Source organism: Camelus dromedarius, chromosome 10 (assembly GCF_036321535.1).
Source record: "Camelus dromedarius isolate mCamDro1 chromosome 10, mCamDro1.pat, whole genome shotgun sequence".
In the NCBI taxonomy this organism is placed as follows: domain Eukaryota; kingdom Metazoa; phylum Chordata; class Mammalia; order Artiodactyla; family Camelidae; genus Camelus; species Camelus dromedarius.
Window position 1 is genome coordinate 51,365,944 of NC_087445.1, and position 26,618 is coordinate 51,392,561.

Here is a 26,618-nt window from a genome sequence, read left to right on the forward strand (position 1 = left end):
CCGTTTTCACGTGACACCTCAAGCTCAGCAGGGCCTGAGCTGATGTCCTAAGCTGCCTCCCCTCCCCTAAACCTGTTCCACCTCTAACTTCTGCATCTCTGTTGATGCCAACTCCATCTTTGCATTTGTTCAGACAAAACACCTCTGATAACTCTTTGACCTCTCTCCCTCTCTCATAGTCCATAGTTAGTCAGTTGAGGAATCCTGTTAGCTCTCTTTCAGAATATATCCAGAATTTGATTCTCACCATTCTCACTGCTACTCCCAGTCAAGGCCACCATTTTTTCTCCCTGGCTTTACTGCAGTAGCCTTCCTGATTGTATCCTACAGTCCGTATTCACATAGCAGCCAGAGTGAGACTTTTAACATGGAAGTCACTTCACGTCCTTCCTGTGCTAAAGCCCTTCCAGCAACTCCTCCATCTGGCTGAGTGCAGAGGCCCAACACAGTGGGACCCCTTCACCTCTCTGTCTTGGTCCCCTGCTTCCCTTTGGCTTCTGCAATGCAGCTACACTTTCTGTTCCTTGAACAGGCCATGCACTTGTGTTTCCACCTCAGGGCCTTTGCACTGACCCTTCCTTTGCCTGTTATGCTCTCCTCCCACTTGTCCACATGGCAAACTCCCTGACCTTCACATCTTTCCTCACATGTCACCCTACTGAAGCCCACCTTGACCACCTTACTTAAAGTTGCAGCCCTCCCTCCTTGACCCACCCTTGGCACTCATAATATCCCTTAATTCCCTCTCTTCTCTTTGTGTAGCACATATCACATTCTAACATAACCATTTAATTTGCTTATTGTGTTTACTGAACCTCCCTCTCTGACTAGAGGGTAAGCAGGCCAGAGATCTTTTTGTTCACTGCTGTATTCCAAATGCCCACTGCAGGACTTGGCACATGTCAGTTGCTCAGTAGACGCGCTAAATGGATGAGTGAGTGAATCAGCACATGAGGCCTTGAGAGTGAATGAGATTATTATGGAGGGTGTCGGGGTGAAAGAATTAGACACTAGAGGAGCAAATGCCTAGACCGCCTTTAATCAGTAACAGAAGAAGTAGCGCTAACTGAGAAGTTAATACTCCGGGTATTTGGAGAGTATAACCCAAAAGTCGGGTGTAGAAAATAATGTCCAGGGAGGATTGCCTGAATGATATATGGCCTATACATTCTTTTTGATACTCTGGTTTTTAATCTTTTGGATTAAGCTGTACCATCAGAGAACTGCGTATCTAGGACATTGTTACAGCTCCCTGTGGAACTGTTTCTATTTCACTGAGCTGTGCCTTTTGGCCATTAGCCTCCCATGAAAGAGATGATTTTCAAAATCCTATGAGACTTCATTATATTATTGAATTTATTGCAGCTGTATTGTTGAGGATGATCTCTGTATCAGAAGGTGTGCTGTTTAAATGAGGGCCAGTGAGATACAGTTCCCTTAAACTTAGTAACTGTAGTAACCATGATTCTTTTTTTTGTTTTGATTGGAGTCTAATTGATTTACACTATTATGTAAGTTTCAGTTATATAGCATAATGATTCGGTATTTTTTTTTATAGATTATGCTCCATTAAAAGTTATTACAAAATAATTCCCTGTGCTGTACAATATACCCTTGTTACTTACCTACTTTATATATAGTAGTCTCTGTCTCTTAATCCCCTACTCCTAATTTGTCCCTCCCTTCTCTCTCCCCACTGGTATCCACTAGTCTATTTTTTGTATCTAAGTCTTTTTTTTTGTTATATTCACTAGTTTTATTTTTTTTAGATTTCACATATAAATAACATACAGTATTTGTCTTTCTCTGACTTACTTCACTAAGCATAATATTCTCTGTGTCCATCCATGTAGCTGCAAATGGCAGAATTTCATTCTTTTTTATGGCTGAGGAATATTCCATTGTATGTGTATATACCACATATTCTCTATACATTTGTCTGTTGGTGGACATCTGGATTGCTTCCATATCTTGGCTATTATAAATAGTGCTGCTGTGAACATTGGGGTGCATGTATCTTTTCAAATTACTGTTTCATTTTTTTCCATATATATATATACCCAGAAGTAGGATTGCTGGATCAGATGGTAGTGCTATTTTTGGTTTTTTGAGGAACCTCCATACCATTTTCCATAATGACTGCACCAAATTACATTCCCACCAACAGTGTACAAGGGTTCCCTTTTCTCCACATCATCACCAACGTTTGTTTTTTGTAGACTTTTTGATAACTATTCTGACAGGTGTGAGATGATATCTCATTGTTTGGATTTGCATTTTGCTATAAATAGCGATATTGAGCATCTTTTTATGTGCCTGTTAGCCATCTCTGTGTCTTCTTTGGAAAAATATCTATTCAGGTCTTTTGCCTATTTTTATCTTTTGAATTTTTTTTTTTTTGATACTGAGGTGTATGAGCTGTTTTTTATATTTTGGATGTTAACTTCTTATCGGTCACATCATTTGCAAATATTTTCTCCCATTCAGTAGGCTGTCTTTTCATATTGTCAATAGTTTCCTTTGCTGTATAAAAGCTTTTAAGTTTAACTAGGTCAATCATTTGTTTATTTTTGCTTTTATTTCTTTTACCTTAGGAGACAGATCCAAAAAAGTATTGCTATGATTTATGTCAAAGTGTGTTCTGCCTATGTTCTCTTCAAGGAGTTATATGGTTTCAGGTCTTATATTTAGGCTTAATCCATTTCAAGTTTATTTTTGCATATGGTATGAGGAAATGTTCTAATCTCATTCTTTTACGTGTAGCTGTCCAGTAACTGTGATTCTTTTTAAACAACTGGTTCGACTTTATTTTGTGGAGATTGTGTTTTGTATCAGTGATCTTATCTCTTTTCCTTTCCTTTCCTTCCCATTCCCTTTCCTTTTCTTTCTTTCATGCAGTGGTTTTTAGTGTAGTCAGAGAGTTGTGCAGTCACCACAGTCAATGTTACAACATTTCATCACCCCAGGAAGAAACTCTGGCCCCTTTAGGTATTACTCCCAGATCTCTCCATCCTCCTCAGCCTTAGACAACTGCCAGTCTGTTTGATCTCTGCAGATTTATCTATTCTGGACATTTCATTTAAGTGGATTCATGTAATATGTGGTCTTCTGTGTCTGTCTTCTTTCACTTTGCATAATATTTCCAAGGTTTATCCATGTTGTGGCATGTATTGGTATTTTGTTCCTTTTTGTGGCTGAATAATATTTCATAGGATGGGTAATACCACTTTTTTTAATCCACTTAAGTTGATGAGTGTTTGGATTATTTCCACTTTTTGGCTATTATGCATTATGCTGCCCTGAATAATTGTATGCAAGTTTTTGTGTGGACTTTTGTTTTAATTTCACTTAGGTAAATGCCTAGGAGTGGAATTGCTGGGCCAAATGCTAATTCTGTGTTTAACTTTTTGAGAAACTAACGGATTGCTTTCAAAAGTGGCTGCATCATTTTGTATTCTGTACAGTATCCTTGCCAACACTTGTTACTATCTGACTCTGATTCTAGCCAAACTAGTGGGTATGAAGTATCTTACTATGGTTTTGATATCAGCGTTTCTATGATGACTAGTGACGTTAATACTTATTCATCATTTATCTTATCATGTTTGGAAAAGTGTCTGCTCATATCTCTTGCTCATTTTGTAATTTTTTTTCTTTTTATTAATGAGTTGTAATAGATTTTTTTTTTATATATTCTAGGTACATGTCTCTTATCGGATACATAATTTGCAAAAATTATCTGTGGGTTATCCTTTCACTTTCTTGATAGTGTCCTTATGTACGGAAGATTTAATTTTGATTTAGCCCAATTTAACTTTTTTGTTGTTGTTGTTGCTTGTGCTTTTGATGTCATATCAAGAAATCATAGCCTCATTTAAGGTCATGAATATTTACTTTCTTTATTTTCCCCAAAGTTTTACATTCAGATCTCTGATCCATTTGAGTTAATTTTTGTCTATGTTGTGAGGAAGAGGCCCAACTTCATTTTTTGTATGTGGATGTCCAGTTGTTGAAGAGACTCTTCTTTTCCCATCAGATTGTCTTAGCACCCTTGTCCAAAATCAGTCAATCATAGATGTATGGGTGTATTTCTGGGCTCTCAGTTGTGTTCTGTGATCTGTATATGTACCTTACTATTTTTTTTTTTTCTGTCTGCTTAGAATCTTAGAACCCAGTGTGAAACCTTCTGGCAGGTAGCTAGGAACCTCAGAGATGGGATGGGGGGGCTCACATCTCCCCTGGCTGCCCCCTGTTTCCCTGCTTCTAGGTTTCTTTGTTGTTATGTGTACTTTATTAAAAATTATTTTTTGTAATGAAATGTGGGACATTAATAAATATTCTCTTCAGATGTTTTATTAATCAGTTCTAACTGAGGGCTGGCTAATTTACACATTTCACTTCTGCCAACTGAAAAATGTGAATTTTCTGTTAAATGTTTACCCCTGTCACATTATTATCATCAGCTGATGTTGTTGCCTTTTTATTTACTTTTAATTGGAATTCAGATAATTTCCAAGATTAGCACCTACTTGACTGCTTGGCTCTGTTTCTGTCATTAATAACTTATTTTCATCTCTCCCTGCATCTTGAATGATTGTGTTTTACACACTGAAAAGTGTCTTGAATGTAATTTGGTGTTACGTTCAGAGAACTGTGAATGTTATATCTGTTCATTCAGTACTCCCATTTCTAAGTATCTAACCCAAGGAATAATGGTAAGTATAGAAAAGCGCACATTCATCATAATATCCACCACACCTAATTCATGATTGTGATGCATGAAAATAACTGGTATGTTTTAGAGTAAAGAACAGATAAGGTAGCTGTATTCTAGCCACTCAGTGGAATATTATGTATCTGTTTTCAAATGGCAGTAATAAAGGCTGCTTGGCAGCTTTGAGATGTGCTATAGTGATGAAAGCGGTGAGGGTGAGAGAAGCACCGTGTAAAATAGACATACCGACAAGGCTGTAAGGAAATACAATAATGGCAATTTTTTTTTTTTTTTTGGATAGTGGGAGAGTGCCTGATTTGCCATTGCTTAAGTGTATCATTCTTCTGTATGTTTTAATTTTAAAACCTGGAATTATTGGAATCTGTAATTCTCATAGGAATCCCTTTCTTTTTTCCCTTTTCAGGTGTGAATCTGGTTATACTGGACAGCACTGTGAAAAGACGGACTTTAGTATTCTCTACGTGGTGCCAAGTAGGCAAAAGCTCACTCATGTTCTCATCGCAGCAATTATTGGAGCCGTGCAGATTGCCATTATAGTAGCCATTGTCATGTGCATAACAAGGTGGGTAACGACCTAAGGAACACCAGCTCTCACGTAGAGGTGGGTGGCTGTTAAATCAAGGAACCTTGAAGCACTTAAAATGACAGGACTTCACGTCTGCCAGTCAATCAGGAAGAAATCCTAGGATAGGTTCACTAAGGTTTCCATGTGGGTCTGACCTCTCCCTGTCTTGCTGCTTTAGAATTTGGTCAAGAGCTCATTGCCAGGGTTACTGGTAGATCTGAGCTGCAGGCAGAAGGAGCGTGAGAATTTCGAGGTCTTAGAACTGTGTGGCAGTTCTGGGACATTCAGGGACAATGGTGGCAGCAGAACAGTCTGCCCATACACAGAAGAACTGTGCAGAAACTTAAGTCTTGCAGATTGAGTTTTATGCCCTAAGAATATACTTTATCCATCAGTAAATACAATAAGAAAGAAAGAAATCAGAGGTTAAAGAAAACTACTTTTCTTATATTGTTGTCTTTAACATTACTTCATTTTCAGGAATACAGTAATAAGTTATAAGCTTTAAAATTCTCTATCATAACTAAAACCATCAGAGTATATCATAACTAAACTCAAAATTAAAGGGCACATTTAGAGTGCAGTTGGCCTGAAATGGGCGTTTTCCAGGTTGAGTGGAAATGTGTAAGTCAGAACTGACCTGGACCTAGAGAAGTCAAAGCAGATTAAGTTCACGTTGTCTTTATGCTCTCCAGTCTGATGTCTTTTCTTCTTGCTTGCCTTGACCTACCTCCCTGAAGGTTTAGTTCAGAAGTCCTATGGACATATCTCTGTACTCCTCTGCATTATTCTGGGCAGAGGATTGGAACATACCAAGTGCAGATATTGGCAGGCCATCATGGATTTATGGCTCTTCTCTCTGAGGTCTGGATGGAAGCCAGATCTTCAGTGGTCTCAGCCATCTGGAGTTGAAATGATAAATCTAAAAATGATTGAAAAAATGTTTTCTGAGTAACAGATATTTTTCATAAAATTTAGGTGCTAAAGCCAGTGAGCTTCATTCTATAGAACAGATGATCTGCCCTTAGGCAAGACTGCTGAGTATAAAACTGAGCAGTAGATTAAAGGAGGGACATAATGTTATAAAAAAGTAATGACAGCAGAAAGAGAAGATGGAAAAAAAAAATGTAACAGCAGAGCTGCCTGTGGGTATTTAAGATTGGCTCAGAGGTTACACGATTTGCCTGTGGTCATCCGGCTAGTAAGTGAAAGTGCCTGGGTTTGGATTCGGTGATTCCTGCACCACTCCTCTTTCCACTGAACCATCAAGAGGAGGGCCCATGTTGAGTCATCTTGGGAAGTATACTTGCCAATTGTGACCATTGCCTGGGAGCAAGGTTCAAACTTGATTTTGTAGCAGTTCAGGGTTTTTTGAACAGAGGAGGGGTTTGGTATGATCCGTTTTTCCAGAGCGTTAATCTAAGTATCGTCTGAAAAATTCACTGGAGGAGAGAAAATGAGGTTGGGAGGGATCATTTAGGATGTAATTAGAGCAAAGCAGGAGTGGAGTAAAATTGATTTGGAAGGTGAAAGAAAGAAAGAAGATAATAAGGGGAGATTTTGAGGCCCAGTGATAGTGCTGTCTTTAAGATCAAAGGATGTTAGAGTCAGCAGGAAGTTACTCTGAGTTGAACCCCTTCATTCTAGAGAAGTGAGGATACCGGAGTCCTGGGGTGGGAAGTACCTTACCCAGGATCACAGAGATAGTGATGCCCTTTACAAATCTTATCCAGCCTTATGTCTAGCACTCTGCTTCAATTCTCACTGTGCTGTAATCCTCAACTACTACATTAAAATTACCTGGCAGGTAGTTTTCAAGTTAGTACCCTCCAATTTATACCCAAATCCATTTGCTGCCTTCACAGACACGTAGGTATCTCAGTAGGTTTGCTTTTAACTGTATTATAGTGTCTTCGTTGCCCACCGTCTTAATGACTGAAGGGCCATCTCATTGAATTTATCACAGCTCTCTCCCTGAGGCCTCTTTATTGTACTGTTTTCTCCCCTAGAATGTCTTGCTGCCTTAGATTTAGAATATTATAATTATGTACTTGGACTTTGCTCCACTGAATTTTTAAGGAGTGCCTCTCCCACACAGTCCATTATGGGACAGCTGTTCACTTCTTCTCTGGTGGCTGTTGCATGTCAGGAATCTTCCCACTGACCCACTTATCAAGACTGCATGAGTAAACTTGATGTTTGGAATCTTCTTTCATGTTGAACATCATCCTATCCCAACCCTCTTTATTACACAGAAGAGAAAAACGATGGCCCCAGGATGGGAATTAGTCCCCTGTCATGGTGAGTTAGTGACAGTTAAAGAGGGTTGCTTGACCTCTCAACCAGTGTCCCCATTTATGAAATGGAGATGATTCCAGCACTGTCTACCTCAAAATGTTTTTACGAGGATGAGTAAGATAAATTTGTGAAGAGCAGTATGTAAATGGAAGTGTTACCAGCAAAGCTTTTAAGTCAAGAAAAAGTAGTGCTCTTTGAAATTGAATAAAAACCTGGGACTTCAGGAGTACTTACTGTCTCAAGGCTTTCTTCCCATTAGATTATACACTCCTTGCTGGCAGTTAGCCCAACTCTTAATATTTTGCTTATAGGAAAAGGAGGCTGTATAGCTAGTTTCTGGCAGAGTTAGTTAACTCAAAATTAACTGGAATGCATCCCAGTCCCTTTATTCCACATCACATAGAATATGCTTTTTGTGCCTATGAGAGCTAGCATGTTTGCGTGCCAGTGGGCAGGTACAAGAGCAGTTGCGGCCCGGTGAGCTTTATACCACCCTGGAGAAGTGTGTGAGGTACAGTGAGAGCAGAGTGGAGGAATATCCCTGATCACCAGCATGGCAGTTCTGTCCCGGGGTCTAGGGTTTGCCCAAGCAGGGTGTGGAACGACTTCTCTGAGTCATTGTCTAAATCACTAGGCATTTCCTGTGTATTCAGATCTGTGGTTGATAAGCACATTTCTTCCTGATGTCTCCTTCGGCTAAGCTGTCCTTGTCATTTCGGGGTGGTCATCATGCCTAGGGAGAGTACATAGTCCGGGATCCTTTCTGCCGTCACAGTCACAAGTTTACATGTTAGCAGTCACTGTGGCTTGGGAGTTGCCAGACCAGAAGGGTGGGGATCTCTCTCGGGTACATATGCAGCAGGGGAGACCCTGGGAGTGAGTTTTGTTTGTGTTCATACCTGTTAGATATATTGTATATCTAACACTCTCCCCTCCCAGCTTTGTAGGGAAGAGGGCAGTCTGACATGCTGGTCTGTCATCAGATAGCATCTGTTCACCTGTCATGTGATCACCTGTGTTGTGTGTGAAGTGTGCATTACTTTGGATATATATATATATATCTCCTAAACAACATTTTTCTTTTTTTTTTTCCTCAATAGAAAATGCCCTAAAAACAATAGAGGACGACGACAGAAGCAAAACCTAGGTCATTTTACTTCAGATACGTCATCCAGAATGGTTTAAACTGATGATTTTATATGTACACTGACCATGTGATGTACATTTATTATGTCTTTTTTTAAAGAATGGAAATATTTATTTCAGAGGCCTTATTTTTGAACATTTTTGGTGTAGTGCTGTTGGCTCGTATTTAGAATATTCAGCTACAACAGTTTTGGACTGTTTAGTAGTCTTTGTTTTATGTTTTTAAATACAGAAACCGATTTCACAAATTTGTACCACATGGTAATTCTAAGACTTGTTCTTTACCCATGGAATGTAATATTTTTGCAAAGACGGACCACTTCACAAATGGTTATAAAGTCATACCCACTTCTTCCACAATGACCACAGCAAATGACCAAGCATGAACTAAAGGTAAAGATGTTTACAGATTACTTTTCTTACAAAATAAAATCTAGAAGACACTGTGTTTAGACATTTAAATGTTTTTGAGATTTATTAACTGATTTTTTAGACACTGCCTATCGCATGAACTGTAAAGCTGTGTGTGTTAGATGTAAAATATTTATGATGTATGGACTGGAATTTGACCATTTCTCTCTTTGAGGAAAAAAATCCTGAATTAATTAAAAAAAAGTTTCTGGTAGCAATGATGGAACAGATTACTGAAAAGTAGATTTAGTTGTTGTGAAAATAGTCTGTTTAACAAACAGATTGGAATAAAGCCTATTCTGTCATTTAAACTACTTTAATACACACTCATTTTTAAAGAAAATACTTGTTTTAACATAAATAAACCAATTGTATCAGTGTTTGTGAATAAAATGCAAAAATAGTTGTTAATGATTGGTGCTCTTCAAGTGAGCTTAAAAATCATCTAAGACCTCTATCCAAATTTGTCCTGTAGTAATAGCTGTATTAATAGATTGTTGGTGTTTAAAGATCTAAAGTGTGAATAGAATGTATTCAGCTGTTTAACATGTAGTTTAGATATTCAGAAGTATGCATGTAGAATTTAAAAATATGTTCAAAATTAAATATTAATTTTAATATTTGGTTTGGAAAAGCATGTTATAATATAATGTTTTCACTATATGGCCTCTGCTTTGGTGTGTTTATTTACTGCATTCTTTGGTATTGATACATCAGTACATTTAATGTGTGAAACTAATAGAAAAAGCAGGCTTCAGTTCAAAATTCCCATTTGCTTTTACCAATACTGCTTGAAATTGTCCAAAGGCAAAAGCTTCACCCAGCGTTTGGAATTTGCTTTTTTTGTTATTTGGCTTCTTGTCGCAATATTAGTAACATTGGTGGTTTTAGGGAACTTTATTTTAAAAGCTTTCCTCTTCTACCCCCACAGTCTTATTTGAGCCCCTTAGTCAGTCAGTAAGCATGTTTGGAACAGCACCCAGTGCTTTGCAAGGGTTCATATTGCAGAACAGTCACGTCTGGGTATTTGTAGTTACAAATACTTGACCAGTCTCCAGGGGTGGGGTTTCCAACCCTTTAAACAACCCAGTTGCCTGTTATCAAGCTAACTTTTTGCTCTTAGTGCCAGAATTGATTGTGGTAAGACATCTTTCACTGAGAAATAACTAAAATGGAACATAATGGGTCTGCTTCAAATACTGATAAGATCCACCAGAATCGCCTGTCGGGTGTCACAGAAGATGAAGACCAAGACGCCGCTCTTACCATTGTGACTGTGCTGGACAAAGTAGCTGCCATCGTGGACAGTGTGCAGGCAAGCCAAAAGAGGATAGAAGAGAGACACAGGGAGATGGAAAATGCCATAAAGTCCGTCCAGATCGACCTGCTGAAGTTCTCACAGTCACACAGCAACACGGGCTATGTCATTAACAAGTTGTTTGAGAAGACCCGAAAAGTCAGTGCTCACATTAAAGACGTGAAGGCCCGGGTGGAGAAGCAGCAAACTCATGTTAAAAAAGTTGAAGCCAAGCAAGAGGAGATAATGAAGAAAAACAAGTTCCGTGTGGTAATATTCCAGGTGAGCTTGCGCCCCTGTTCAGCTTGATTACTGCAACTTTTGCATCCTTTAACTGCCAATAGGTCTGATCAGAGGTTTCCCGTGTCACGTCATAACTATTTGTGTGTATTCGTGTGGTGGAGTTCCGTGTCGTCAGAAATGTCAGGGTAAAACCGTTTCCATGTTAACTAATGTACTATCAGGTCGGTGTTTAGAGCTTCTCAACCATTTCATGTAATCTGAACTGTGGAGCACAGCAGAATCTATTTCTTGCCTTTGAAACTTAATATTGGTAAGCCTCTTTCAGCACATTAGCCAAGTTAGCATGATGCCCTCTCATAGCCTCGGAGAAGTTCAGAACTAGAAGATATCTAAGAAGCCTCTAGTTTAAAACGCCTCTTTGTTGCATAAAAAAGAAACTGAAGACCAAGAGCCCCACCGTGGGGTTCTTCCCCTTATTATGGAGAACCTGGAAAGCCCTAAACAGTACAGTGTAAACTTTTCAGAATATAATTTGTCCATTGAAATTTTTGCATACTACACTGAGTCACAATAATACGAAAAATGATCTATTTCTTAATGAACAGACAGTTGTTCTTGTTTTTCTTATTGTTACAGTTACACAAATGTAGGAGTCACCTAAGTATTCCTTTTATTTGATTGCAATGTCTTTTTACTTAGTTGATTTAACATGATAGTTTTTGTAGTTTCATTAAGCTGTCCTGTCTCGCTCTGCGCTTGACACTCATTTTTTGAAGTAGGAACACATCCATCGCAAATGCCTAGTATCTATAATATATTTAAAACCTCTTACAAATCAAAAGGAAAAAAGTTGAACTTTCCTCTCATGGTAGAACAGTCAGAAAGTCATTATCAGTCAGTTCACAAAAGACAAAATCAATGAGCAAAATTCCACCTTCACCTATTTAAATGTTTGCAGTTATTAACACACGCTCTCAGAGTTTAAGAGTAGGAAATAACAAGCACTTTCATATTTCTTCTGGTTAGGGTATTAATTGGTACATTTCTGGAGGGCAGTTTTGGTAATATGTGTTAAGAACTTTAAATATTCACAAGCCTTTTGGCCCCAAATTTCATGTCAAAGAATTTGTTGTAAACATAAAATCAGGAATGTGTGCAGGGATGTGCATATATGCAGTGTTATCTCACTGTATTTTTTAAATGGATGGATGTCCATATGCATAGGAGGAAAAAAAAACCTAGAAGAATAAAAACAAAATGAAACAGGAACACAGTTGGATTATGTAGGCAGTATTTGTAAGATAGCCAGGATGTGGGCTGTAACTCACCGGGCCGTTCTTTTCGCGTTAGTCAGGTTTCTGTCGCCCACTATTGACTGTAAGGTTACACTGGGATGGCAGAGTGGTACTTTGTTTTTAAAAGCCTGTTGGTTATTTAGGAGGAGGAATGGGGAGGAGATTTCAAAAATAGACAGGTTGGACTAAGCTATCTGAAGGCCTTTACCATTTCCTGCTCCTTCCAGATCCCTGGAAGTCTTTCTCCGGACTTAAAATTTTGGGGAACAATCAGTCATCTTACTCTCAGAGGCCAACCTCAGTATCAGTGTATGTAATGGGGATCTAGGTTTGGTAGTGGTGAATGCGGTGTCCATCTTTGAATTCACTCTTCCAGGGGCATTAGCAGTAATGGGTATCTCACCCTTTGCTTGCTTGAGGCATGGCAGGAAACGTTCTTGGCATCCAGCATTTCTCCTGAGAACCCTTGTGCGAAGAGTAGACTGGGTACCGATCAATATTTACAAGGCTAGATAAAGCAAAGAAGTCTCTGAAAAGTTCTAATTGACTCTTGTTTGTCTCTTGACATAACTTTCTTTTGAAGTTAATGTTTCTATATTCACCTGTTTATTCCCTGAAACTTGCTATTTTTTCTTTTCTTTGAGCCCCTACAGTTACTTGAATGAATGATGGTATCAAAAAGCAACAGAGAGGCACTAGTTTCTGTCAGCTCTCTTTCCTTGTAAGATATAATGCTATTAAAGAGTCTGTGAAATTAAGTTGTTCAGAGAAAGCCGCATTTTGCTGGTTAGCCATTGCTCTCTTATAATGGGAGAGCTTGTAAAGAAGAGATAAAGGCAAATAACAATGGATTCGATGATTCATTAGATGTTAGAACGCTGCATACAGCATTCACGTGGCTTTTCTTGGCGGTTAAAATTCTTGTAATTCATTCTCATAGCTAATACGTTTAAGTGACTATATTGAGATTGCACCTTCTACTAAAATTAACTTGAAGCTGAGTAATTCAGCTATAGTATACTTTAATTTCCTTTTGGGTGCTTCCTCAAAAAGTTTTCCCTGGATATATCTTTGGTGGCAGTCTTTGTTGGTATTTTATCTCCCACAGTTGTGTACAGCTGAGCTTTCCCCTTATCTGGGACTCTGGCATTGAAAAAGCTATCTGCCTTATCATACAATCACGATTTCTCTTTGAACATGCTCTCACCTTGGTGACCTTCTCATCATGAAAGCTGGGAAGCTTATCGTATCTTCTAACAGTTTTTCTTACTAACCACATGCTGTGGAACCTGTGCTTCCTAAATGAGCTATTTTGGCCATTTCCTAGTAAGTCCCAGACTTCTATGTATTCAAAATTCCCCTACCTGTATTATTTTGATACTCAATAAGGCCACTAGACTCTGACTCATAGTACTCATTTTGTTACAAAAATCATCTTTTTACCTAGACTTCTGCATGAAAAGATAAGTAATAGTTGTATTTGGAAATCAATTATAATTCAGCCCTGTAATCTTCAATTATTATTACAGTGTATTCATCTCCAGTCGTGGTATCTCTGGCTCCTAGGCGCTGCAACAAATAGATTCACGTGACAGGTATTTTCCCTGACTCTACCTCTGTTCTTTAAGCCTGATTTTGTAGAGTTGGTTATGCAGTTGAAGAAGGTATGTGATTCCTGAGTGAAGCTATGTCTGATTTCTTCCCAGCAGGATTGTGAGGGTTTTCCCCACCAAACAGTAATTATTCCTCGGCTGCTTTTCTAATTATACTTACTCAGGCCATATGAATGCGTCAGTGCTGCTGAAGCTACTCCCGCGGCAGGTATCAGGAAAGGAGAGGAATAGTGTTGCTGCTTCTGATTCATCAGAGAGCTAGCAGACATCCACCCTGCTCTCCCCCCACCCCCAATAGCTCCTGGACTCCCCAGTCCTGTAGCCAAAGAATTTAATTGTAAGTAATATCCAAAGAAATAAGGTTCCAGAGATACCTTCTTGACTATCAGGCTGATAGGTTTTAGAATATGTGTAAATGTATTTCTTACATAGTAAATTGTTTTGGTTGAACAGATTGAATCTGGATCTCAAGTAGAAGGACAGTTTCTTTTAGAAATTTTAACTCATGGGTTCAGTTTAAAAATCTCATCATCTTTAAAGTTTTTCCTGTGTAGTTTTAAAAATAATCCCTAAATAGTGAGTTGGGTTCCTTTAGCAGCTGTGTTTCTGGGCTGGTTCTCAAGGTTACCAGTGCCTCCCATATTCCCAAAACCAGTGCCCATTTGACACATTTGACGTGATTGGTCCTTCCCTCTCTTGAAACTTCTTTCCCCTTGGCTTCTGGGGATGCCACTCTCTCTTGGATTTCCTCCTTCCTCACTGGCTGATATTTCTCCTTTTTCATTCTTTCTCATCTCTTCCTTCTTATCTTCAGGTCCAAAATCCATTTATCTATAACACCAAAGTAGAAAAGTTTCTAAAAATAAGCTTTTTTTTTATAACTCACTTGGTAGGAAGACCTAGCTTGACCTGAGCTCATTTGATGGTTAAACTCCACCTTAAGTAGCATGAGGCTGTTTATACTCTTTATCCCACCTTGGAGTGAATTTTTTTTTTTTTTTTTTGCCACAAAAAAAGTTTCTCCCCAAGATCTCACTGGGAATGTTATGTAATATATTATTTCCCCCAAATATGAAGTATTCTTTCTGAAATGAACCTTGGCTCCCAGGAGTTTTGAATAATGGAGTGTAGATCCATTCACTCAGTCTCTTTGTGATCTCTTTAATCTGGTCTCATGATTTTTAGTTTCATCTTTATGTTAATGTCTCCTAAGTTTATGTCTCTAGTCCAGACCTCGCACCTGAATTCCAGACTTACATACTCAGCTGCCTACTCCACATCTCTGCGTGGATATTCGGTGGGCATCTCAAAGTCAGTATGTTTGGAACCCGTCCTTCCCCTCCAGTCTCTGCCCCCTGCTCTCTTCCTCATCTCAGTTAATGGCAAATCTGTCCTTCAGCTGCTCAGGCTATGTACTTGAGAATCCATCCTTGACCTGTCTAACACTCCACATCTAAATCTAGCAGCAAATCCTGCTGGCTCCTACCTTCCAAGTGGATCTGGAATCAGATGGCTTAACACCACCTCTGCCAACATCCTGAACTATCTCTCACATGACTGAGCTCAGTGGTCTCTAACTGCTCTCCCTGCTTCTTGTCTTGCTCTCTATAGCCTCGTTTCAAGAGTCATCCTTTTACAACAAGGATCAAATCATGTCACCATCCTCCTGGAAACTTTTTAGAAAGCTTCCTATCACACTCTGAATAAGAGCCACGGTCCTTATCATTGGAGACAGAGCCCTCCATGAGCTGGCCCTCCCTTGCCCTCTCTCCTCCTCCTCTTGCCCCTTGATCACTCTGATCCAGCCACACTGCCCTCCTTGCTGTTTCTCCTTTCCTTCCATGTGTATGCATTACCTTTGGGTCTAGGCTTGGATGTCACCTTATTGGTGAGGCCTTTCCGAGCATACTCACCAGTCACTCTGTGTCCCCCTTCTCTGCTTTAGTTTTCACCTTAGCATGTGTCACCATCCAACATAAGTATGAGTAGCTTGTTTGTCTCTCCAAGAGTATAAGTTCTTTTACTGTTTCATTCACAGGAGATTCTTAGTTCCTAGAATACTAAGTGATGCTTGGTAGCTGCTTAGTAACTATTTGTTGAGTGAAGGCATGTGCTTCCTCTTTGTTCCAACGGCCATTTATTACACATACCTACTTAAGTACAAGGCAAACTGGGATAGATGCCGGGCATAAAACATAAGTAGGATCCATCTCTGCTCTCGTGGAACCTACGTAGTGAAGGCCTCAGGGAGACATATAAATGAGTAGAGTTCCAATTCGTTCATTCACGGGATAGATGTTTTAAGGAGAGGCATCTACATGTCATTTTAGTATAAGTTGGAGACAGAATTGGTCTCTTGGGGAGGTTGAGGGATATTTGAATTGACTCTTAGAGAAAGATTTTGTTCACAAAGCTGAAAAGAGGTGACGTATTTAGGGTAGCAGAAATGACTTACACAAAGGCGTGGGGAAGAGTGTGTATGTTTGAGGAACTTAGAGTGGTTGTGTGCTGTGGCCTGGAGGAGTGGGAAAGTAGGTGCAGCTCACACAGAAGAGCCCTCTAATCGTACTGAAGAATTAGGACTCTCTCCTTCGAGTATCAGGGAGCTCCCAGATGTTTTAAAGCAGAGAAAGGATGTGATCAGAGCTCTGTTTTAGAAATATTTCTCAGGAAATACTTAGATGATGTTTGTAGGTACAGGTGTCGCACAGCTTCTGGCCTGAGATGATGTGGACCTGAATTAAGATGGTGGAGGCGAGGAGGAAGGAGGAGAAAACAGAGGACTCATTAGTTATTAAGCAGTGTTAGCAGCAGCACTTGGTGACCAGTTGGAAAGGGGATGAGGAGAGGAAATATTTTGGACAGTGATTCTGAGGTGTCTCTCTGGGTGGCAACTGGAGGGTGCTGTGCTGAGAGGTCCAGGAAAGGATGATGGCCGGGCTTTGGTTTTTGGACATAAGTGGCAGGTGCCTGTCTTACATGGATGTGGAGAAGTATGTGTCATTTAGGAATATGTCTTCATCTTAGAAGAAGGGGAGAGGTGAAGGTAAAATACGTGTGCATTTACTTACAACTGGATCTGAAGGCTGAGGTTGCTATTAGGAAGTACCAACATGTAAGGAGAGGGCGGAGGAGACTGAAAAGGTGTGGCTGGAAGGGCAGAGGGCCGGTGGCTAACTCGCTCGCTTTCTCTCTCCTGCAGGAGGAGGTTCGGTGTCCGACGTCCCTGTCTGTTGTTAAAGACAGGAGCCTGATGGAGAGTCCAGAGGAGGAGGACGATGTCTTCGACCCCCCAGCTGACCTGTCATCGGACGAAGAATATTCCATTGAAGAGAGCAGATCTGACAGGCTTAGAAAGTCAGGCAAGGAGCGCATTGATAATATCAGAAAGGCCTTTTCCAAAGAGAACATGCAGAAGACGCGGCAGAATTTTGATAAGAAGGTGAACAGAATTAGGACTAGAATAGTGACCCCCGAGAGGAGAGAGCGGCTCAGGCAGTCGGGGGAGAGGTTAAGGCAGTCAGGGGAGAGGCTGAAGCAGTCAGGGGAAAGGTTTAAGAAATCTATTTCAAATGCAGCGCCCTCCAGGGAAGCGTTTAAGATTCGTAGCCTTCGGAAAACTAAAGAGCCAGCGGCCGAGGGTCCGGAAGAGGTCAGGGAGGTGGGTGTGGACATCGCGGCTGGGAGCGAGGCGCTGGGTCCCCTCGGTGAGCTCTACACCCAGACTCTCAGCAAAGCAGACCGCAGGGAGCCCAGCACCACTGGGCATCCTCCCCAGGTAGGCGGGGAGGTCTCCACCCCCGAGCCTTTAAAAGTTACTTTTAAACCCCAGGTGAGAGTAGAGGATGACGAATCTCTTTTGCTAGATTTAAAGCAGTAATCATGAGGAATTAAGTATATTATAATTGTAAGTCTCCTCGATCACACAGTTTTAGTTGAAATAGTAGAGTCCCTTACACTTAATGTGTCATATAGGGAAATGTAAATGGCATGGCTCTTTGATTACTTAGACTTAAAATCTTAAAGGTAATACAAATATATACATTTCCTTGTGACTGCCTAGGGAATTCGTTTTTTCCCTCACCCAGGGCTTATGATTCTGTTAGCTTTCTCTCATGTCACTCTCACAGCAGCTGTGGATTTGTCAGTTCCCTTCTCTTGCCACCAGAAAAATAGTTTCCAAGCAAAGGCCAACTAGGTGTTCGGCTGTCGACAACACATGAAGGGCAGATCTATAGCCGTGATTTGCAAGTGAACTCTCGATCCTGGTCCAGATTAATGCTGTGGCCAAGCTCAAAGGGGGATATACAGATGTGTGAATTTATATCATCCCTAGGTTCAAATCGACAGATTTGTTAGTAAGTTAGCAGACAGACCCCTTTTTGATGCTTTTGCATAAAAAGATTGAAGTTCTGCTCCTGAGCATTTAGCTCTGGTCACAGCTTTGCTCACAGGGAGCCCCTGGGCAAGGCATCTGCTCGTGAGCTCGTCAGTAAAGTGGAGAGGGTTTGCCTGCCCTGCCCATCTCAGAGGACTGCTGTGAGGATCGAGGAAACGTTCTGGGGGAACAAGAACCATTTCCAGAGAAAACAAGGCTCATTAGCTCCTTAAAACAGACTCGAAGTGATTACATCTTGTGAAAAAGCCCTGAGCTCCAAGCAGGGAGGGCCTAGGTTGGACAGAAATAAAGTTGGTCTTCAGAAGCCTTTTCACAGAATCAGGAATGAAAAATAAATGTTTGACCGGCATCTTTTTCATCAAAGACTAAAACCAGACCTTGGGTTTGAGTTGGGTCTTAAAACGTTTCCTGGAAAGTTCTTTCCCAATTTTCTCCTGATTGAGATCTGGGGTGGACTAGAGCAACACTGATGTGAGCAGAGTGAAGCCTGCAGCTGTGGCTGTGTCTTCAAGTGGCCTTTCTGAAGTCAGCTCTGGTGCAGTGCTTGGGAATGACCTCGGATGTTTCTGATTTCCAGAGTGAACCCCTCGGGGCCCGTCTGTCCAAAGCAGCGTTCATAGGCGTTCATCATAGTTGCTTTGGGAGGAAGCCAGATTCCACTTGTTTGTTAGCTGTAGATCTAGCCAATCCAGAAGCAGATATTACTGCTACAGAAAGAGAGAAATGGTCATACTGGTTCTGCACTTGGGTGTGTTTAAATCTAGTTTGTAATGTGAAGAAATGATGGAATTGTAGAATTTGAAGTTTGGACAATAGCTTTCAGATCAGTTTTGGATGTTCATGTAGTAGTTAAAAATTGTGATACATGTACACACACATACACACTCACACAAATCAGCTTTAAAATATTTAACTCAGTTACCCAGAGTTTTGGGTTTGGTAGTTTGATTCAGCATCCTTTCCTCTTCACTCTGCATGAGTAATTAAATCATAAATTGTTAATCTCATTATCTTTTTATATTGAAAACTAAAGTATATACAACTTTGAACAGTACTTTGAAAGGAGTAATTTTTAAAATACTATAGTTTAGAAAGAGCTTGCATGCCTAACCACGTTATTTCCTTAAAGCCATAATAAATTTGAATTTTAAAAAGACATTATCACCAAGTGTAATGTTAGTGTCCTATTTGTAAATATTTTTGCTGACAGTGAGTACAGACAATATGGCATGAATTTAATATAGTAACCTTTCTTGTGTTTCTAGGTTAAGGAAAACATAAAGAAGTTATGTGCTTTTTCTTTTTTCTTGCCCTATGCAGAGTAAATATCCATTGAGCTGACACATTTTTCTGCAGATATCACTGTCCAGGAATTTTTGTAACGTCTGTTTGCTTACTGACCCATTATATAACCAGGCCTGTCGTATTATGGAACATCCCTCACGTGGGTACTTCTGAGTTTTGAGGTAGAAGGCATTACAACCTGGTCAGCTGTTTGTTACGGTAGACCGTGCAGCCCCAGAAACCACTGAAACAATTTCATGTCCCCGGAGGTTCTCTGTAACTGACACTGCTTTCTCGGTGCTGGGATTTTTGCCCCCTCTTGCTGCTGGGTCTCAGTACTTTCCCCCATATTTAGAGTATTCCTCGATTCCACATTCATAATTTTTTCTTCTTTCACCTTGTTTTCTTGACATAAAGAATGTTCATTACAGTCTGCAAAATCACACATCCCCATTTAAAGTAAGGGATAGTCTAGTCAACCTTCTCTCTTTTTAAGGTTTCAGACAACACGGAACAGATTTTCTGCTCATTGTACTCTTCTGTGTTTTTGAAATTATACATGTTAGATTTTAACCAGTTTATTCAAATAAAACCATTAGCAAGACTTGTCCCCTTTCCTTTCTGTGAAGCAGAACCATGCACCCAACATCCATGGACACCCAGGGCGTGGAGCCCCCTCTCAAGCTCTGCGGGAAAGACACACGGGAGGAGGGAGGCGCAGCTCTGTCTCCTGCGCTTGATGCATCTGGAGGCTTTCCTCTCAGGGTCTCTGGTGGCCTGGTTCTGGCTCAGAAGTTAGAGAGACAGGCCCGGTATGAAACAGTGATAAGCGGGCATGAAAATCCAGCTTGCTGAGAATGTATCTGTGGTATGTGTGAACTCCCTTGAGCAAGTTTTCATAAATTAAAAATACAACCCCAAATACAGTATTTTCATTTTGACTTTATGCTCTGCCCTCCAGGCACATGTAAGGGTTTGGTGAACTGTTTGAAGTTCATTGTGATTCTATTAGCTGGAGAGCATGGGTCATGTTATGTAAAATGTTTCACAGAATCATCATTAACGCTGCAAATCCCATTACATGAAGTGACTGGGCCTGTTGTTTTTCTGAGACATGTTTTCCATAGCTTTTATTGGACCCTACTGAAAAATTATAGATTATAATACCAAAAGAATTGCTCTGATATATCCAAGTCAAGACTACAGGGAATGATCACTGTGGTCTCATCCTCAAATCTGTTGGAATTTGGGGCATGTTAGTACCTGGTCTGTCATCAGAAAATGGAGAAAGCTTAGTGCTACATTGTGTGTGTCATTCTTGTGATCACTTCTGCGCTATATGATTTCTGAGGACTTATGGCTGTCCTTACCAAGTCAGAATACTTCAGTGTGTTTCATGAGTGGGTAGGAGATCTCGGATAACTACACCTTCCTTGTGAGTCTCTTAGGACATCCAAGGGTCCCTGAGAGGATAGAATGGAGTGGCAGAAAGTCCTCAGGCTTTGGATTTACATTGGGCATCTTCCTAAAATTGGCTGTGCCTGTCAAGGGCTCTCCCAGACCACTCTGTCACCTGATGCCTTTGTTCATGCCGTTTGTTTCCCTTTCACTCTGGGAGACGACTGTCAAGTTCAGTGATAATGTCCATTTCCTCCTTTTAGCCTTCTGTGGTCACCTCCCACCCCTTAAAAGGGTGTGACTAATTACTCCATAAATATTCAATATACATAGCACCTTTTTATGCCAGATTCCATGTGAGGCTGTGAGGATTCAAAGATGAATAGAACACAGCCTTTGTCCCCACCTCCCCTCCCTTTCCATTTCCTAACCCTTATCTCGGGCTTATCACATTCTAGGAGACAGTCAAGCAAAAATTCAGCAACATGACTGGTGCTGTGTATAGAAATGGAAGATGTTGATATAGAATCTGGATTGTACATCTGTCACAGCACTTAACAGTGTATTTTAGTTCATTTGTGTAACTGTCCTGTAGACTAGACTGTGCTTCTCAGGGACAGGAACTCTGTTCTACTCATCTTTGGGTCCCTAGCACTTGTAGAGCCTCCCAAGTGGTAGCCGTCTTCCAGTTTCGTGAATCCAGAGATGAAAGGCGTGGGCCCTACACTTAAGGAGCTTTTCCTCTGGTGGTAGAGGTAGACCTGTAACCCAACACCATTGCACAATGTGACTGGCGCCTCAGATTTAAGAAAGGATGATGAGAGTGTCGAGGAAGAGCATCTTAACAAGCTGGGGAGGCGGTGTCAGGGAAAGCTAGAGGAAATGGTGCTTCAGTTGACATTTGAAGACCAATCAAGAGTCAGCTAAATAACACAGAAGTCAAGGCAAGATGCAGCTTGAGAGATTCTGTGAAGGTGTTTGGGTTTTCTGTCAAAGGCCATAGAGAGCCATTGCAAGTTGAAGCTGTGGAGTGTCATGATGGGAGGGATGCTCTGCCGACACAGCCGGGGCAGAGAGACCATACTCAGGCTTGTGCGTTTTTCCAGGTGAGAGAGTAGCACCTGACCTCAAGCATTAACAGAGCTCTGAACGGGATAAACTCGGATGTGGGTTGTGTTGGGGAGCAAATGAAAGCCAGGTTTCTGACTTGGGTAAGTGGTCCTGCCCTTCACAGAGAGAGGAAACGTGGTTTCCCGTCCGGGGACTCAAGACAGCACTGTGCTGAGGCACCTCTCGCTTCCTGCTCTACAGCCTCGGCTGCTATTCCGAGTAGCCTGAGAACCAAAGTGGGGCCCCGCATCTACTCCAGAGGCTCCCACGCTAGAGGTCGGCCGGGTCTAGCCGTTGTGGCTCTCACCCATGCTTGAGGAGAGCCTGATCTGGAGTGATCTCCTGGTTCTAGCAAGAGCCTTGCCCTCTCCACCAGGACTCAGAAGTCCCTGGGAAGCAGCATTGCCTTTCAAGTCTGAGGCCATCCTGAGAGCTTCTCTCCCATCTATGTTTTTGCCAAGGCCAGATTTCTACCTGCTCATTGTGTGGTCCAAAGAAAAGCTACCCCTGATTCTTAGGATGATTGTTTTTCGGTTGTTTGTTTCTTTTTGTCTAATTGCAGTTGTTTGGCACCTGAGGATTCTAGCCAAAGCTGTGCCTGGCATTGCAGCTGATACTACAGTAAAAGCGGCTGTAACCTGGTACCTTGGTCAAGGCCAACCGTCCAGGGTCATGTAGTTACTCATATTGGCTGCCATGGTTGCAGCAAGAGCCTTGATCTCATTGTGGGTGCTTTGGTTTCAGATCTCATCCCTTGGTGTCTGTCATGTTAGATCTGAGGCATGGTGTCACAAATGTGTTAGGGGCTCAAGATAGGGTTTGATGCACCCCATTTGCCTTCTCCTTCCAGGTTTTGGCCGATGGAAGAGTTCATATAAGGATCGCCAGCACAGTGGATACCAGAGTGTCATCTTAACTGCCTGGGCAGATGTCTAGTAAATCCTGCATCTGGTAAATTCTGTTGGAGAATGTGGCTCAGACCTAAAATGGGAGATAGACCCTCCTGTGTCCCCGTGACCTGCATGCTCTGGTGTGGCGGCAGAGAGAGCGAGGTTTGTGGAGCAGAAGCAGGGTCCACTTTATCAGCTACCAGTGAAGCCCACAGGCCAGCCTCACACACTCAGCCGGGGTGAGCAGGGGCTGGAGGCCCCCCTCTCAGATGGGCAGGTGGTAAGGAGACAGGAGGCAGAGAGGCTGGGGTTCCTGGCCCAGAAAACCCACCAGCCCAGAACGAAGGGTCCAGTGTGAAGCCTGGTTTGTGCTGTTGAGGCCTAATGTGCAGAATTAAACACGGCCCAGTGAAAGTAACTACTCCCTCTAAGGCCTGTTCTGGACACTGAGTCGAGGTGCGAATCAGAGAGGACCGAGAGGAGGGTTGGCAAGTAGGATGTCGCAGATCCCAGCCTAGCGGAGACGGCTGGAGAAATAACACTTGTCAGATGAGTACAGGTAAGTGAAGCTGTGGGTTTTCACAAGAAAATTCTGGCACTTTGAAAGAAACAAGGGAAAAAGATCTCTGAAGGAAGGAATGGGTAAAGAAGTTGGCTGACTTGTAAATTCAGCAATTCTTCTCAACAATTCTTCTTGGGCTCTCATTTCAAGAACTCTCTCCTGATCAGTCTGTGACTATTACTCCCTCTGTTAGGGCAAGAATTCTGTATCAAATACTGTCTGGTTTTGAGACCTCCCTGATGTAATTCACTTTAAGATAAGAGAAACAGTGAATGTTGCTCTAAGCTTAAATTTAGAGCTACAGTGATTACCACAGCCTGGGGGTTTTGGTCCAGTTTCTTGCTGTGAGTCCATTAAGGTATCACTCCTGGCTGAAGTTTGCCTACAGCACAATATTGTAAGGCAGCCAAGTTACCTCTATAATCTCATGGGCTAATATTCATTAGGCCTTTTATCTGAATAAGCTTTAAATTCTCAAACTGGTAATGTAGATATGTTGTTTTAGGGTAAAACAAAATCCATTGAATGAGTTTGACGCTTTGATTGTATCAGCACCTTTCAAGTGGCCACATCTACTTGGAAAGTTTCCATAAGGAGAAGAAATAAAGTAACAGATTAATGCATGGGATGTGCTTGGCTCTGGTTCAAAGCAACGAGAGGGTTTTAGAGGGAAACATTCATCTACTTGTCAACTGTTAAGAAATAGGACTGAATTTTCTTCAAGAGGAGAGAAAATACCCAATTAAACCATGGGCTGTAGATGCACGAGGAGGATGTCCCAAATACTCTCTACTTGAAACTCGTACGTCTTTCTCACATAAAAAGAAATCACCAGCATTACAGGCACACCTGTGTTGGCGGGTGAACTCACTTAAGATTTGCTAGTTATTCTCCTATATTCTCAAAAAAGAAAAATCATCTTCCAGTGATAATCTACATAAGCATCTCTCACTCTGCCTACCCCCCCACCCTGCCCCGCCCCGAATGACAGCAGCTGTGAAGGTAGAGGGACTGGAGACAGGCTGAAAAATTGGTTCAGGTTCTTTCAAAATTGTGTGCAGAAAAGGCAACGATTATTACATTTTCCCCACCAAGGGCACACAGTATAGGATTGGGGAGAATGGACATGGAAATCACGAAACTTAATCGAGTCTTCGGGGCAAAAAACCCAAGTCAGCTGCAAATTAAAGATCAAGGCCAGGAACACCTTTAAATAGTTCATGAAGAATAAGGGAAACTGGGTGGTCTCCACTGAACAGTCTTCTGCCTGGGGGCAGGGTAGTAACAGAAGTGCCTAGAGATGGATGCATGCATCAAATTTTTGTTGTTCCGTAGTTTCTTACAATGTGCAGCCGTAATTACCATATTCATATTCTTTTTGTAAAACCTCTGAAAATACTGTGCATGCCTTCTTGCTGGGATTCTGTGAGTTAAAAGCTAGAGACTTACTGTATTTCTCATCAATAAGATAATGTCTTATCTTGTACATTCCATAATTCAATGCCTCCTTTAAAAAATTTTTTTTGTTTTATTTATTTTTGGGGGGAGGTAATTAGGTTTGTTTGTTTATTTTTAATGGAGGTACTGGGGACTGAACCCAGCACCTCGTAAACACTAAGCACACTACCGCTCAATGCCTTCTTTATAATAGGTTTTTAATAAGTATTTATTGAAGGAAAGCAAATGAATGTTTGAAGTGTGACAACTTTTTGGAATATCTTTGAATTAACGTCATTTATTTATTTGGTATTTATTGAGCACCTCCTATAAGCCTGGTATTTTTCTAGGCTCTGGGTAAAAAGCAGCGAACAGCACAAAAAGTTGCTGCTTTCAGAGGGCTAACGTAATACTCAAGAGAGAGACTAAGAGTAAGTAAAGATGTGTTAGGTGGTGAAAAGTGTTATGAAGGAAAAGCAGTCAGGGTGAGGGGGTGCGGTGGTGTCCAGGAAGGCATCTCTGAGAAGCTGGCCGTAGTCAGCGTCCTGAATCTAATGAGTCACCTGTGCAGGGACTTCTGGGAGAAGCATTTCAGGTGTGTTCAGGGATGGTGTGGCTGAAGTGGGTGAGGATGGAAGAGAGATGAGTAGGGTGTGGTAAGGGGTTCAGTTGTTCACTCTGAGTGAGAGGGAGACATACTGGAGCTCACTGAGTAGAGTGGCATGATCTATTACTATATTTATACTCATTGAAAAATCAAACCACTGTGTTGATACAAAAAGCTAACTGCAGTTCCTATCTTAGTTCATGCTGCAAAGGAAATCATCCAAATTCCAAATATTTTCTGCTTCATGCTCTCTCCTACATAGTTTACACCTTTGCCACATCCTGGAAACCCCGATGCAGTTCAAGGCTGACACCTAGTGGGTATTTTCATAATTGTTTATAAACCTGCAATTTGGAAGGTACCAGCTCTTGATTAAGAATAGAGGGTAAGCTTTAACCTAGAAAATCACAAAGAGGACGATAAAACAACTATAGTATTCTTAGGAGAAGATTACGGTAGCTTTGCCTCCTTGTTTTTCTTTGGCTCGTATTCAGGTAAGTTTGCATTCCTCTAGCAAGTATTTGTTAAAACTGTTAGGTTTAGCTGCCAGAAGATTGCGGCACCAGCTGATAAGGGGAGAATAAGTCAGGACGGGGTGGAATCAGCAGGAGAAAGTGCTCTGGTTCTAGGGGTGGCCCTCAAAAGGTAGCCTGTGGTTTGTGGTGTGGTACCCAAGGGTGCATGTGTTCCAGACCTGGCCAGGAGTCAGGTTGACACTATTTACTAAAGGGGTCTGAGCTCACGAGCAGGGCATGATGGGAGGAAGTTCAAGGCAGTGGGGAAATACTGTCAGGTACCGTCAGGTGTTTCCCAAAGCATAAGTGGGGTATTTCATACAGCAGTCAAGAGCTTTAGTATTATAATAGTTAATATAGTTTTATAAGACATCTGGCTTCATGTCTTACTCTGCCGTTTACATACTGACTGCGAAAACTTGGGCGAGCTGCCCTCTATGTATCTCAGTTTCTAAACCATACCCACTTTGTAAAGGTGTTTTATTAAGTCAGGTAATTTACGCAGAGCACTCAACACGCTGGCATTTAGTCAGCAGTCAGAAACAGTTAGGTGTTATTTTTCAGAGGAACCAGGAGTAGCCATTAGAGGTAGAGAAACAGGATATTGTAGTAGTAATAATATCTGCATTAAAAAACTTTTAAAAAACCCCCCAGCACTTAGCATTAGCAGAATTTAGGTTTTAACCATTTTATATAGCTATATGATCCATTTTATCTGCATTGATTGTGGTAGTTGAATATTCTGTTTAACTGAGGTATATCATTCATACTACATAAAGATTAAAATTGTTCGGTGGCTTTCATTCCTTTTAG

At 41.2% G+C, this 26,618-nt stretch overlaps 2 protein-coding genes across 2 annotated transcripts in view; both read left to right on the forward strand.

Moving 5' to 3' along the window:
* The window catches only part of TMEFF1 (transmembrane protein with EGF like and two follistatin like domains 1), a 71,701-nt gene extending 61,949 nt beyond the window's left edge, over window positions 1-9,752 (forward strand). The window contains exons 9-10 of the mRNA XM_031450109.2: window positions 5,139-5,297; window positions 8,699-9,752. Of these exons, the coding sequence (XP_031305969.2) occupies window positions 5,139-5,297; window positions 8,699-8,783 (244 nt within the window). The 3' untranslated portion in view covers window positions 8,784-9,752. The remainder of the gene's footprint in view (window positions 1-5,138; window positions 5,298-8,698) is intronic.
* A 69-nt stretch (window positions 9,753-9,821) lies between these two features.
* CAVIN4 (caveolae associated protein 4) lies at window positions 9,822-20,241 on the forward strand. The gene is made up of 2 exons (XM_010977450.3): window positions 9,822-10,734; window positions 16,806-20,241. Exons 1-2 carry the CDS (start codon window positions 10,327-10,329, stop codon window positions 17,481-17,483), a joined length of 1,086 nt encoding a protein of 361 aa, XP_010975752.1. The 5' UTR covers window positions 9,822-10,326; the 3' UTR covers window positions 17,484-20,241.
* Window positions 20,242-26,618: the final 6,377 nt, after the last annotated feature.